Here is a 14433-nt window from a genome sequence, read left to right as displayed (position 1 = left end):
AAAAAAGAAAAAAAAGAGCTCTTTGCAAAGGGGCAACACACACCTTTGCCTCTTAAATTCAAAGAAACTTCCCAGTCCACTTCTGTAGGTCCTCTGAGGCAATCTCCCACCAAAACAAGAGACACAAGACTTGATATTCCTTACATTTCTAAGGTTACAAACAAAGTACTCTTGCATGCTTTATACATCAAAAAGTAACAAAAAAGGGGAAATATCCAGAGGATTCTTTTTCCTTTGTAGGTACCTTATGATTTTAATACGTTAGTGCTCTCTAAATATATCTAGATGCAGACAATAACATAATGCTGCTCAAAATAATGAAAACACAGAGAAAAATAATTAATACAGAGACACTTCCCCCTCAATTTTCAGTCAGTTCTACTGACTACAGTATAACATTCCTTTAACCAGAACATAGTTTCTGGTGTTAGGTGGAAACTATATTAAGTTTCCTCACAGGTCTGATTATGCAATGGTGTATTCTGGATTCTCATTAATTTTCCAACTTGTCACCTGGGCAGCTGTTTATTTAATGTTACAGATAACAGTATTAACTAAAAAAAATAATTCTGCAGATGTTCACTTTTTTATGCAATGATTAAATTATAGAAGTTATAAGAACGTAACTTAAATTATAGCAGTTGCAGGCTTGTATGCAGACGTCCTTATTGGGCTGAATGGGGACGATCCTAATTTTCAAAGCTGAGCATGTTTAGACTAGTCTACAATTGACTGGGTGACCACATAGGAATAGCCTTTGTTTTATGCTGCTTGTTTCTTTATAAATGCTGATCTTAACTCTGTGTGTGTGTGTGTGTGTGTGTGTGTGTGTACGTACACGCGCAAGAACAGAGGGTGAGGGCTCCGGCTTTGGGTTTGGGGTGCAGGAGCATGCTCCGGGGCTACGGTGGGGAGAGAGGACTTGCCCCAGCTCTCTCTCCCTGCAGTAGCACCTGGGCTAGGGGGGAGAGGCGCCCCTCCCCTGACCACGGCAGGTCTGGGCCGGGGGAGGCTCTCCCTGGCCGCGGCAGGTCCGGGGGAGGGGCACCCAGGCCGGGGCTGGGTTCAGGCCACAGGGAGGGGCACCCGGGTTGCAGCAGGTCCAGGTGGCGGCTGGGTTTGGGGCACCCCTCCCCCAGCATGTCCGGGGTGAGTTGGGGCCGGGGGAGGGACACCCTGGCTGCGGCAGGTCCGGGCTGGGTTCAGGTCGCCCCTTTCCCAGCTGTGGCAGGTCCAGGGCTAAGTTGGGAAGAGGCACCTCTCCTACAGCCACAGCAGGTTGGGGGCTATGATATTTTGGGGCTGGGGAAGGGGCATCTCTCCCCTGGCTGCAGCAGGTCCCAGATGGGCAGGTTCCCTGAGTGCTTGCATGGTGCTAAAACAGCTGCTGTGCGGCCATGCAGCTTATAGGGAACTTGTGTGTGTAAAAAGATTTTTACATACATTACTGCGACAAATTCTCAGTTGGTGTTTATTAGTGTAGCTCGATTGATTTCTGTGGAGGTGTGCTAGTTTACAGTAGCTGAGAAAATATATGTTCATAGCTAGAGGTAGTTGGCTTGCAGTTTGAGATCTGTTTTTGATTCGTGCTTCCATTAGCTCACTCCCTGGCACTTCAATGAGACAACATGTAGTAGAGTTATACTACCATGCTTTGTAGTCATGTCAGATTTCATACACTAAGCAAGACTGGCTCTGATCAGTACTTGGAGGAGGGACTTCAAGGAAAAGATGTTCATAGAACATGCTCATCTGTTATGCATTAGGTGGCTGCTTTTATTTTCTCTGTTATGGCAAGTCTCTTCCAGTTCAGGTTGCATTTCTTCTTCCACGTCTTTACTTATTCTTTCTTTTTTTGAAAAAGGGAAATTATATTTAAAGTTCACTGTAAAGTAACATTCAGGTTAAGATTGCACCACTGTGTACAATTGCTATGCACCAGAACTCTGTAAGCTTGCATCACAGGAAATGTCGTTACTTACATGCAATAATAACAATCTCTACGCAGGTGCAAATTCCTTGTGCTATTTACTCTGTAGTATTTCTCCAATAAGGGGCGAGAGCATGTATTATGCAGTAGAAGACAAAGCGGGAAGAAGTAAAGTTACTCTGTGGACCATAGCTTTGAATTTCTTGACCAGGCAAAGCATTTTTCCATGGTGCACTGCATTTCAGGCATTTATTTTACCCGTTTTCCCTTCTAGGATGATCCCGGCCATTAGCAAATCGTTCTTCCTGGCTGATCTGGTTGCAGGACGTGACTATGACCTTTGTGTTCTCGCTGTTTATGATGATGGATTGACATCTCTAACTGCAACCAGGGTGATTGGGTGTGTGCAGTTCACCACACAGGAAGAATATAAGCAGTGCCGCTCTCTTCATGCCCAGTTTCTTGGAGGAACCATGATCATCATTATTGGTGGAATAATTGTGGCTTCCGTTCTTGTTTTCATCTTCATTCTTCTCATGAAGTATAAAGTGTACAACAATCACCACAAAAATAAAAATACTAAAGTTAATAATGTCTGCTCTCAGACCAATGGTAGTCAGAGTGGGTCAATGGCTTATTCTGCTTCCAAACTCACAGAGAGACGGGAAAGTTTGCATCAGGAATGCTCAGGAACTTCCATCAAAGGCAAAACTGTTGTAGATTTGGATTGTGAACGAATGACTCTTACTGACACAACCTTTTTAACAACTGAAGCGTTATCTCAATAGCAATGTGACAAAGCAGGACACACCACACGAGCCAAGATGGTATTGCTTAAAACATTTTAATGCGAGTGGTTGTATTTTAAGCTTCACTACTATTGTCTATTTTTAAGATCAGATGGTTTAAAAATATTTTTTTAATCTGTAAAACAGTTCCTGCATTCTTAACTATTTTTGTTTCAATATATTAAATATAAAGTGTGTGATTTACAAGATTTTTTTTACTGTTTCTTTTATAGCATTCACCTGTGGTATTGAATCAGAAGCATAACTATATTCTGACTTGGTTTGTCTTTAGTAAAAATGCACTATTCATTCATTCAGTTACCAACTGGCAGCAAGACCAACTCTCAGGAACCTCAAACTTCTCTGATAGTAGAGTCATTTACCAGTTCAACTACCAAGCTGTTAATGAGCAATGAAATGTTATAAAAAGTTCTCAGCTTGTTAATCCTGAGATGTTCATCAGTCTATGTGCATTGTATATACATGTCATCCACAAAAGAAAAAACTAAAGGTTCCTCCGTGGACAAAATACTACTCCAAATAAGGAAAAGAAAATTGAAGGATTTTGACATCATCTCGCACTATTCACTGGTACAGAATTGCTGGCATATATTGTTTGCTTTGTAAAGGCTGATATTATTCAAGACTGTGCCTTGAAGACCCTTCTCTTTCTTTTCAGTTAGGTTTACCTCACCTTAGACAGGGAGGAGCTCCCACTTTTATTCTTCCTAATTTAAGTCTTCAGAAAGCTACTTAAATTAGAAATGGTGTGTTGTGCACATCTTTGCCATACTGGAAACTGTGTACTAATCTCCCACTCTCAAATTGTGTCAAGTGTCAACCAAGCTAATCTCTCTCTTTCTGGTATGTTTTTAGAGGGAGGACCCACAAGTTAAAGCTCTCCTCTCCCAACATGCATTGCGCTATCTCACTGTGTGGCACTGCATCTTCAGATAACATTGATAACCAATCTCTTATTTCTGTAGTACTGCATGAAGCGTAATGTAATTGGCCAAAGGATTAACTATGTAAATGTTTATGTGCAATTCATTTTAACAATTCATATTTAATAATTAAATCTTCTTTTTGTTTAAAGGGGTACTGTCAGGTTAAAATGAGTCCCAAAATTAGGTTTTTGTAATGACTTTCTACAAAACCTGAGAGCAATCCATGAGTTTGAATAAATTGTTGAATTAAACAGCATTCCTCTGCACTGTTCTAGCATGTGAATTTGAACGCAAAATTACTAAAAAAAAAAAAAAAGAAAGAAAGAAACCCTACATAAATAAAACTGACTAGTCTCTTTTTTGTTGTCCAAACTGAAAGAAATTATGTGACAATAAGGAACAACAAGAAGGAAGGAAATTACTTGAAAAGTTAATTTCCAAAACAAAACAGTTTAAATCTTTAAAAGGATTGTGTCATTATTGAAATATAAAAAGAAATCCTTATTCTAACAGTTTCTCTTTAAACATCCAGCAATATTTCTCTGGTTGGCTCTGAAAGCATGGGATAGGCAAAAAGATACATTGGACAGCTTTAATTGCTGTCAACATTAAAGTAATATATTTTATTCAATCATTACACTAAAATAATTAATATAATTTTTCAAAAACTAATTTTTTCAGTCTTAATTGCCGCAGTATCAGGGCTTTTTATAATCTCCTGTACACAGAGTTTATTTGGCGTGGCCCAGATACTGATTTAACTCCCTAACTGAAATTAAACTGAACACAAACATTTTAATGGGTCCATTTTTAGGCTCATTAGTCACAATGACCTGGAAGCCTTTAAGACTTGTTTAAAAAAAAAAAGATTCAGTATCATCAACCCATGAACATATTTTTGAAAGTTACATTTTACAAGCAGTGCCAGGTGCTGAAGTATCGCCTTGCTGAGGAAATAGTTCTCCGGGTTGAGAGTAACTGCATCATTTCCACACTCCTTTTCAGAGGAGACCTGTGTTCAGGGGTAGTTGGGTTTTTTCCACTTCTTTTCCAGCAGGTGGGGATATCACAAACCCTTGGCAGTCCCACTTCACCAGTTAGTGATATCAACGGCTGGAGAGGTGGACAAGTGTGGCATGTAAGAACTATCAGTGAACCTTCACATGAGTCCACCTTGTTGTAATTACTGATTGTTGCTACCTTTGTCATGTCTTTCTGGTCATCGTCGGCCAAAAATGTCTCCTTTAAAGATGATCTGGAAAAAATTTAAGTGGATTTGTGCCCTTATTAGTACCACAGAAATTAAGAGCATTTAAAGGGACTGAGCCTAAGGCTTAAAAACAACCAATAGAGACTTTAAAGGTGACTGGCAGGAAGCCTGTGCGCAGCTCGGGCTTGCTGCCCTGAGCAGGTGCTGGAGAGGGCATGAAGCCGGGTTGCAGAGAAGTGTTCAGAACAGAAGCTGGGGTGGAGCAGCTCCTGGCCCTGCCTGGCTTCCGTAGAGGTGGTTCTGCGGACGAAGCCTTCTCCACACAGGAGACTTCAGGACGAGTGGACCCACCCCATGCACGCCCCAAAATTAGCTGTTCCTGAGCAGCATCGACTCAGAAACAGGGGTTAGGGTTGGGGGTAAGGGTAGGGGTTAGGTTAGGGTTTAGGGGTAGGGCCTGGGTCAAGGTTAGATTAGGGTGAGGATCTAGGGGTTAGGGTGAGAGTAGGGTCAGGTTAGGGGTAGAGTTACGGTTTGGTTAGGGCAGTAGTCCCCAGCCTTTTTGTGGCCAGTAGCACATTCATGTTTTCAGAAGTGTGTGGCGGGCACCAACAATTTTTCAAGGCTTATTTTGTATTTGTACCTTACATAATGTGAAAAACATCATATTTAATATTACATAATACATGAAGCCATAAGATAAAATGGTAATTTTACATGTAAAAGGTATTAATTACATTATTCAGCAATTAGTCTTTCACCTTACTATGTGAATTTGCTTAGGGTTAGGGTTAGGGTTGGTTAGAATTAGGGTGGGGTTGGGGGTTAGGGTTGTTAGAGTTAGGGTCAGGGTTGGGTTAGGGTGAGGGTTGGGGTTGGGCTTAGGGTTAGGGGTTACAGTTGGGGTGAGGGTGAGAGTCAGGGGTTAGGGTCAGGGTCTGGGGTTTGGGGTTAGGTTCAGGGTTAGGGGTTTAGGGTTAGGGTTTTAGGGGTAGGGTGGAGTTAAGGGTCAGGGGAAGGGTGGGGGGTGTGGGTCGGGGTTAAGGGTTGGGGTTAGGGTGAGGGTCAGGGTTGAGGGTGAGGCTTCAGGGTGAGGGGTAGGGTGAGGTGGGGGTTAGGGATCAAGGGTAGGGGATAGGGGTGGGGGTTAAGGGGTACGGTAAGGTAGGGGAGGGGGGTTAGGGTTAGGGTTGTTGGGGGTTAGGCTTGGGTCTAGGGTTGTTGGGGGTTAGGTGTTAGGATTGGGGTCCGGGTCAGGGTGAGGGTCGGGGTTAGGGTTTAGGGCTAGGGTTTAGGGTTGGGGTGAGGGTGAGGCTTAGGGTTAGGGTGGGTTGGGGTCGGGTTAGGGGTAGGGTTGGGGTCAGGGTCAGGGATTAGGGTGAAGGTTAGGGTCAGGGTTTAGGGTCGGGGTTAGGGTTGGGGTGAGGGGTGTAGGGTTTGGGGTCAGGGTTCGGGGGTAGGGGTGGGGTGGGTGTGGGGGTCAGGTTAGGGGTAAAGTGAGGATAGGATTAGGGTTTAGGGGGAGGGTTAGGGGTTAGGGTTACGGGTAGGGTTGGGGTCGGGGTTAGGGTCAGGGGGTTAGGGTTAAGGGGGAGGGGGAGGGGTTAAGGGTTAGGGTCAGGGGGTCAGGGTGAGGTTGAGGGTTAAGGGTTTAGGCTGGGGCTAGGGTTTCGGGGGAGGGGAAGGGGGATTAGGGTTAGGGTGGGGGTGGGGTTAGGGTGAGGGCTAGGGGTGGGTGTGGGGTGAGGGCTAGGTTTGGGGTGAGGGTGAGGGGTAGGGTTAGGGGTGGGGTTAGGATGGGGTCGGGGTGAGGGTGAAGGGTGAGGGGTAGGGGTTAGGGGTTGCGGTGAGGGGGAGGGTTGGGTGAGGGGTTAGGGTTAGGGTTTAGGGGGAGGGTTTGGGTTAAAGGGGAGGGTGTTAGAGTTGGGGGGAGGGGGAGGAGGTGAGGGTTTAGGGTGAGGGTGGGGGTTAGGGTCGGGTCAGGGTCAAGGGTTAAGGGGTTGGGGGGTAGGGGTAGGGTTGGGTGAGGGTTAAGGTTTAGGGGGTAGGGGGTAGGTTAGGGTGAGGGGTAGGATCAGGGTTAGGGGTTAGGGTCAGGGTTTAGGGTCAGGGTTAGGGGCCGGGGTTAGAGTTAGGTTTGGGGGAGGGTGGGAGTCAGGGTTAGGGTTGGGTCGGTTTAGGGTCAAGGTGAGGGGTAGGGTGACTGTCAGGGTCAGGGTGAAGGTGAGGGGTTAGGGTCAGGGGTAGGGTCGGTGAGGGGTAGGGGTCAGGGGGAGGGGGAGGGGGAGGGTTACGGTCAGGGGGAGGGGGAGGGTTAGGGGGAGGGTTAGGGTTAAATGTTTAAGAAGCTTCATTTAAAATTAAATTAAAATGCAGAGCCCCCTGGACCAGTGGCCAGGACCCAGGCAGTGTGAGTGCCACTGAAAATCAGCTCAAGTGCTGCCTTTGGCACACGTGCCATAGGTTGCCTACCCCTGTTCTAGTTGAATACCATTAGAGCTTTTACTAGGGTAACTTCACTTCTGCTCGCTGTTTCCCAATCCGTAGGCCTGTAGGAAAGGAAGTGGGGATTGCAGTGACAGACTGTCCCCTGAGTGGGTGGTGCTGCTATTAGGCAAAGATTGTAGGAGGAGGTGGTGCCCGCACTGGCACTGGGAGACACTGATTTCACAAGTATCAGAGGGGTAGCCGTGTTAGTCTGGTTCTGTAGAAGCAGCAAAGAATCCTGTGGCACCTTATAGACTAACAGACGTTTTGCAGCATGAGCTTTCGTGGGTGACTTGCATCTGAAGAAGTGGGTATTCACCCACGAAAGCTCATGCTGCAAAACGTCTGTTAGTCTATAAGGTGCCACAGGATTCTTTGCTGCTTCTACTGATTTCACAGTGAGAGGGTGAAGACAAAAGATTAATATGGTCCTGCCTGCCATGCTCTGACAGGCCCTGTTGCGTCATGGACATTGTAGTCCCATCCTGGGTGTTCCAGTCCCCACCCTGTTGTGCCTTGTGACCTGCCTGGTGATCTCCAGTGGGGGTATTGGGTTATTTTGGGTTTTGCAGATTCCAGCCCAGAGTCACTCCCTGGAGTGTTGCCTCAGCCCCGCCCCCAGCTGCAGCCTGCTTCTCCTCCCCCCAGGTACCCATGTGAACATCTGGTTTTAACACTAGTCCTGGGCCTGGAAACATCCAGTGACTGCATGTGTTCGCAGGAGCAGGGCCAAGCTCTTTATGGGCCCAGGTGTAAAGGTCAGATTTCTTCCTTTATAAAGCAAAGTTCTTTGAATTGCTGAACAGAAAGTCTGCAGCATAAACACATTTTCCAGTAAATGTTAATTAATATATGATGCTACTAAGTGCACCAAGACAAGTAGCCTTAAAAGGTGTTTGTGAGAAACTGGGGGTCATGTGTTAGCATAATCAGAGTAGCTTGATTAGCTCCAAGGCAGGTCTTTCCATTCACAGATTCAAAGGAAGGAGTGTGTCTTCGGGTAGTGACTCTGGGTGCTCTGGGGCCCAAACACCAATGGAAAAAAAATTGTGGGTGCTCAGCACTCACCAGCCACAGCTGTTCGGCGGCTGGGGGAAGCGCTTGGGGGAGGATGGAGAGCAGCGAGTGGCGGGCAGCAGGGGCCTCAGGGGAGGGGTTGGGGCAGGAAGAGGGAGTGAGGGTGTGGCCTTGGGAGCCAGGGCCAGGAAGGCCAGAGGGAGGGCACAATGACAGTCACAATAAAAACATAGGCAATGTTACACGAGTAAGATGACTGAGGGTTTTTTTTTAAAGTAACGAATGAAAAGGTGTGAAACTCCATTGACAGGCGATTACAGGAAAGGGAGCCAATTCAGGCAATCAGAACAAAAGAGAGACCAATGTGTGACCATCCCTATGGTGACGTGTCATTTGTATGTAAACAGCTCCTGACTACAGACAGTGTTTAAGGATGGGAGTGTATGGGTGGGAGGGAGGAAGCTCACAACATCATTTCAGAGGGGGCAGAGCAGCCTTGTCTAGACATTGCCCTGCCCCTCCCCCCCCGCCTGCCTCCTGCCCTTTTTACTGCCCATGTTCAGCTCACTCCTTGCACTTCCCTGGAAACTGCCAGACAACGAACAGGCCAGGGAGGGGGAGAATTCCTGCTCCAATCCAAAATTGCTGGGTACCCCAGCCTTGCTGGCGTTGGTGTGATATCCTAGCAGAGTCCGTTTTTCTCCCTGATGGATTATGATTTTCCCCATTGCAGTTAGTTGCACTTTATCTGCTTCCTAACAGCCCCTCAGTAGGTTCTCTAGGCGACATCTCATTGCTTCACATACAAGTTGCTTCCCTTTGGGTCTGTATGTTCTGGAGTATTTGCTATCTAATCCTAATCCCTAAAGCTAATCCTAACCCTCGCATTAAGCATGACCCTCTAACCCTCAAACCTGCCTCCCAGAACCCTAACCCCTCGCCGCCCCGTAATCCAAATCTCCCTCTCAGCCCCAACCCTTTCCAAACCTAATCCACACCCTAAACCTAACTCCTGTTTACCCTCACCCTAATCCAACCCCTAGACCCTGACCCTGTAATCCCAACCTTAAACCCTCGTTTCCCCCCTCCATGGGGGGCACCGGCCTCTTCCCAGTGAGGGGGCTGAGGTAGGCTAGACAGAAAATTGGGGGCCAGCACCCCCCCCTTGCAGGAGCGGCTCTAGCTTTTTTGGCGCCCCAAGCACGGCAGCCAGGCTGCCTTCAGCAGCTTGCCCACGGGAGGTCCCCGCTCCTGTGGCTTCGGCCTTTCTGCTGCCGCATTGCCGCCGAATCCGGGGGACCGGTGGACCTCCCGCAGGCAAGCCGCCGAAGGCTGCCTGACTGCCGCCCTCGCAGGGACCGGCAGGGCGCCCCCGCGGCTTCTGCCCCCTTCTGCGCTTGGTGCGCTGGTGCCTGGAGCCGCCGCTGCCCCCTTGCCACAAGGCCCCACCCATCTCTATCCCTCTGCTCCCTGCCTCCTGCCCCGCCCCCCGCATTGCCCTCCTCCTGGGCGGGTGGCGGCTGGGCCGGCCAGTGGGGGGTGACTGATGCACTGGCTGGTGCCAGGGGAGGGGCAGCTGGGCTGCTCCCATCTCCTCCTGCTGCGGCTCTTGGCCCTGGGGCTGCGGCTGCCCCTCAGCTTCCTGCTGCCCTTCAACTCCTTGCAGCCCAAGAGCCGCCCGGGCAGGGGAACCTGGCTCTGGCAGAGCCCTCGGAGCATCAGCCCCGGGCGGCAGGCCCAGGAGCCTGGGGCAGAGTGGGTCTGTTTGGATGGCTGTGGGGCTCCCTGAACCCGCCTCCTGAGTGACACCCGGTGGCCAGTCAGGCAAATGAACACAGCACGTTTCCTTTGGCACAGAAGTGCCACCTAGTGGCCAGTCAGGGAAATGCACAGAGCGTATCGCCCATGAAGCAGCAGTCGCGGTAACGCACAGACTATATCTCCCATCAAGCAGCAGTGACACCCGGTGGCCAGTCGAGGTAACGCACAGAGCATGTTTCCCTTGGCACAGCAGTGACACCTGGTGGCCTATATGGTTATTGCACAGAACATGTTTCTCTTGGAGCAGCAGTGACACCTGGTGGCCAGTCGAGGTGATGCACAGACTGTATCTCCCATCAAGCAGCAGTGACACCCGGTGGCCAGTCGAGGTAATGCACAGAGCATGTTTCCCTTGGCACAGCAGTGACACCTGGTGGCCAGTCGAGGTAATGCACAGACTGTATCACCCATCAAGCAGTAGTGCCACCCGGTGGCCAGTCGAGGTAATGCACAGAGCATGTTTCCCTTGGCACAGCAGTGACACCTGGTGGCCTATATGGTTATTGCACAGAAGGTGTTTCTCTTGGAGCAGCAGTGACACCCAGTGGCCAGTCGGGTAATGCACAGAGCATGTTTCCCTTGGCACAGCAGTGTCATCTGGTGGTCAGTTGAGGTAATGCACAGAAGGTGTTTCTCTTGGGGCAGCAGTGACCCCCGGTGGCCAGTCGAGGTAATGCACAGACTGTATCGCCCATCAAGCAGCAGTGACACCCGGTGGCCAGTCAGGGAAATGCACGGGGTGGGGCTTCTCCCATGGAGCATCAGTGACACCCAGTGACCAGTTGGGCTAATGCAGCATGGCCAGCAGGTGTGGCATCAGCCTTTTACCGTTTGCTGGAGTTGGGGGCTGAGGTGGGCTGGAGAAAAAAATTGAGGGCCTGCACCCCCTTCTTCACCTTGCTCCACCCGCATTGGGGCCATGTTTCTGCTCCTTAGTTAAATACTCCTCTCCCCCCCGGCCAGGGTTTACAGCAATATCACTTTTATTAAAATAAAATAGTAAACAGGATTTAGTCCAAATCCATATAAATAATCTAAATCTGTCCAAATGTTAGTATTAAATCCCAAATCCTCTTAAATATCCCATCAGAAACCAAAATTTGAAACTGTTAAACAATGCTTAATTTAAAACACAAACATTAAAGTAAAACTATTTTGTTTTTAAAAACAAAAATTAACAAATGTCATAAATTATCAAAAAAGAGTGCTACTACAGGATGATAAAATAACATAAAATAAGTAAGCCCTACTATTAAAACCACCTATAAAGCAATTGAATAGTTGAATACTGGCCAAATCTGTATAAAATATGCAGAACTATGTAAAAACTGGTATTGCATGTCAGCAGGGCCGGCTCCAGAGCCCAGCGGGGCAAGCACCCGCGTGGGGCGGCCCTTTCCCGGGGGGGCGGCAGGCTGGGCCGGCGGACCTGCCGCAGTCATGCCTGCGGACGGTTCGCTGGTCCCGCGGCTCGGCTGGACCTCCCGCAGGCATGCCTGCGGCAGCTCAACCAAAGCCGCCGGACCAGTGAACCGCCTGCAGCTGCGGGAGGTCCAGCCGAGCCGCGCGACCAGCGGACCCTCCGCAGTCATGCCCGCGGGAGGTCCGCTGCTCCCGCGGCTCGGGGGCGCCTCCCGGGCATGACTGCTTGGGGCAGCCGAATTTGTAGAGCCGCCCCTGCATGTCAGACATTCCAATCCAGCAAACGTCAATTAAAAGCTCCGCTTTAACTAAAAAAACAAAAAACCAAACCAATAAACCAAAACAGTCAGCCCTAAACAAATCTGCACTTAAGCGAAATTAAACCTGTACCAACATTGGAACAAACTATGTAATTTTCTAATTCTAACTTCTTGTTTCATCCAGGAGGGAAAGTATTTTGTAGCCCCAGTAACTGTGCTGTGACACCAGCATTTCTTTCACTAAATAAGGTTTTTGCCAAATATAAATTGTCCTTACAATTGTCTAACAGAAATTCTAATTGTATTTTTGCAATAATATCCCAAGTATGCAAGTAAGTCCCCTCAGAGCAGCACCACATTCCTCAACTGCTAACCCAAGTGATTAAGTGATATTCTGCCGCTAGAATCCTAGAGATTCATTTGCAAACCCTGGGGCCTGAAGTTGATGGGAGAAAGGTCGCCACCTGCTGGAGAGCAGAGGGAAATGACCGAGCGACATACTAGCTAATTTAAATATCAACGTTGTCTCTGGCGGCAGCTTCCACTGGAGGGCAAGGGGAGTTGACTGAGGGTGGCATATCTTATTTGAATATTAAAAGCCAGCATTTTGGGGACACTGGTGTAAAATTTGAATAAGTTTTGGGGTTGGGACCCATATTTTTAGCATAGCTTCTTGGGAGCCCACCACTCATGGGTGGGGGGGGTGTCACCAGTGATGAGCTGCCAAAATATTAACAACCGGTTCCCTCCTCCTCACCCCACGAGGGGGTCGTGATCCCCCCCACCCCCCGGGACTCCTGCCCCGCCCCCCGGGACCCCTGCCCTATCCACCCCCCTTCCCTGTCCCCTAACTGCCCCCTGCCACCCCATCCAACCCCGCCTCTTATTCCTGATGGCCCCCCCAGGACCCCTGCCCCATCCTACCACCCCTTCTCTCTGTCCTGACTGCCCTTGGAACCCCTGCCCCTGACTGCCTCCCACCGCCCCATCCAACCCCTGGTCCTTCCTGACTGCCCCCCCAGGACCCTTGCCCCCATTCAATTCCCCTGTTCCCTGCCCTCTGACCGCCCCCAGTCCTGACCCTAATCCACCCCCGGCCCTCTATCCAACACCCTCTCCCTGCTCCCTGCCCCCCTTACCGTGCTGCCTGGAGATGGGGGCCATGCCACCCAGAGCCGGTGCTGGGAGCCACGGGCGCTGGGCTGGAGTTGGGGGCCGTGCCAGAGCCACTGGCCAGCCCGAAATCGGGGTCAGAGCTGGGGGCCGGCCTGGAGCTGCGCCGGCCGGAGTCGGGACCGGGGTCAGAGCCGGGGGCCAGCCCAGAGCTGCGCCGCCCGGCCAGCGATAGTCAGGGCCGTGGGCCAGCCCAGAGCCGCGCCGCCCGTCCGGCCAGAGTCAGGGTCGGAGCCGGGAGCCAGCCCGGAGCTGTGCCGCCCGGCTGGCCGGAGTCGGGGCCGGGGCCGGGGGCCGGCCTGGCGCTGCGCCGCCCGGCTGGAGTCGGGGTCGGGGGCCGGCCCGGAGCTGCACCACCTGGCCGGGGTCGGGGTCGGAGCCAGGGGCCGGGCCGGAGCTGCGCCGCCCGGAGTCGGGGTCGGGGCCAGGGATGCACGGCGCCTAGAGCCCTCCTTGTGCGCCCCCCCCACCCAGCTTACCTGCAGGAAGCTGCTGCTTCCTTCTCAGCCCTCCCAGGCTTCCCGCGCTAAGAGCTGATTGGCGGGAAGCCCGGAGGGGGAGCCTTCAGAGGAGGAGGCAAAGGCAGAGCTGGAGCCAGGTTAGCTGGGGCCGGGGGCAGGGCAGGGAGCGGAGCTTTTATTAAATTTAAAAGCCCTTTACAACCGGTTCTAAAAGGGTTTCTAAATTTAACAACCGGTTCGCGTGAACCGGTGCGAACCGGCTGCAGCTCACCACTGGGTGTCACCCTGAGCTGGAAGCCTGTTGCCCGACGTGGGGAAGGTGCACCCGGCTTTCTGATTAACCCAGAGGTGAACAATCTTTCAGAAGTGATGTGTTGAGTCTTTATTCATTTGCTTTAAAGTTTCACAAGCTGGTAATACGTTTGAACTTTTTTAGAAGGTCTCTTTCTATAAGTCTGTAATATGTAATTAAACTATTGTGGTATGTAAAGTAAATGATGTTTTTAAAACATTTAAGAAGCTTTATTTAAAATTAAATTAAAACACAGACCTCCTGGGATCAGTGGCTAGAACCCGGGCAGTGTGAGTGCTACTGAAAATTAGCTCATGTGCTGCCTTCAGCACCTGTGCCATAGGTTGTCTACCTCTAGACTGAGCTAAAGAATAGAAATTATGTAAGTTTGGTGTTGGGCCACGATTATGTTTCCTGGCGGTTAGGGGCTAAACTGCTGGTTTGTTTTTCCCCGTAACCGAGCCGGTGCCTGGCTGTGCTGTTGGGTGTTGGTGCCCACAGCTTAGGTGCGTTACGTGACGGCGGCTCCTGGTGACTGGCCACAGAATGGGCGTGTGTGTGGGGCGGGGGGTTGAGGCGCGCAGCTGGGCCTGGACTGGAAGGCAGCGTGGGGCTGATTAGTGCC

The 14433-nt window shown here is 50.1% G+C and overlaps 1 protein-coding gene across 4 annotated transcripts in view; it reads left to right on the top strand.

The window, feature by feature from the left end:
- Positions 1-4010, top strand: part of LOC123350686 (leucine-rich repeat and fibronectin type III domain-containing protein 1-like protein) — a 217594-nt gene extending 213584 nt beyond the window's left edge. For 3 of the 4 annotated variants that reach the window (XM_044989367.1, XM_044989368.1, XM_044989369.1), the window contains one exon: positions 2205-2891. In XM_044989367.1, the coding sequence (XP_044845302.1) occupies positions 2205-2718 (514 nt within the window). In that variant the 3' untranslated portion in view covers positions 2719-2891. Of the gene's footprint in view, positions 1-2204 lie in introns of all 4 variants that reach the window. The other variant, XM_044989366.1, reaches the window with a different exon arrangement.
- The last annotated feature ends 10423 nt before the right edge of the window (positions 4011-14433 follow it).

The sequence above is a fragment of the Mauremys mutica genome, chromosome 15 (assembly GCF_020497125.1).
Source record: "Mauremys mutica isolate MM-2020 ecotype Southern chromosome 15, ASM2049712v1, whole genome shotgun sequence".
NCBI lineage: Eukaryota > Metazoa > Chordata > Testudines > Geoemydidae > Mauremys > Mauremys mutica.
Note: the sequence above shows the minus strand (reverse complement) of the source record. Positions and strands in the feature narration are given on the sequence as shown.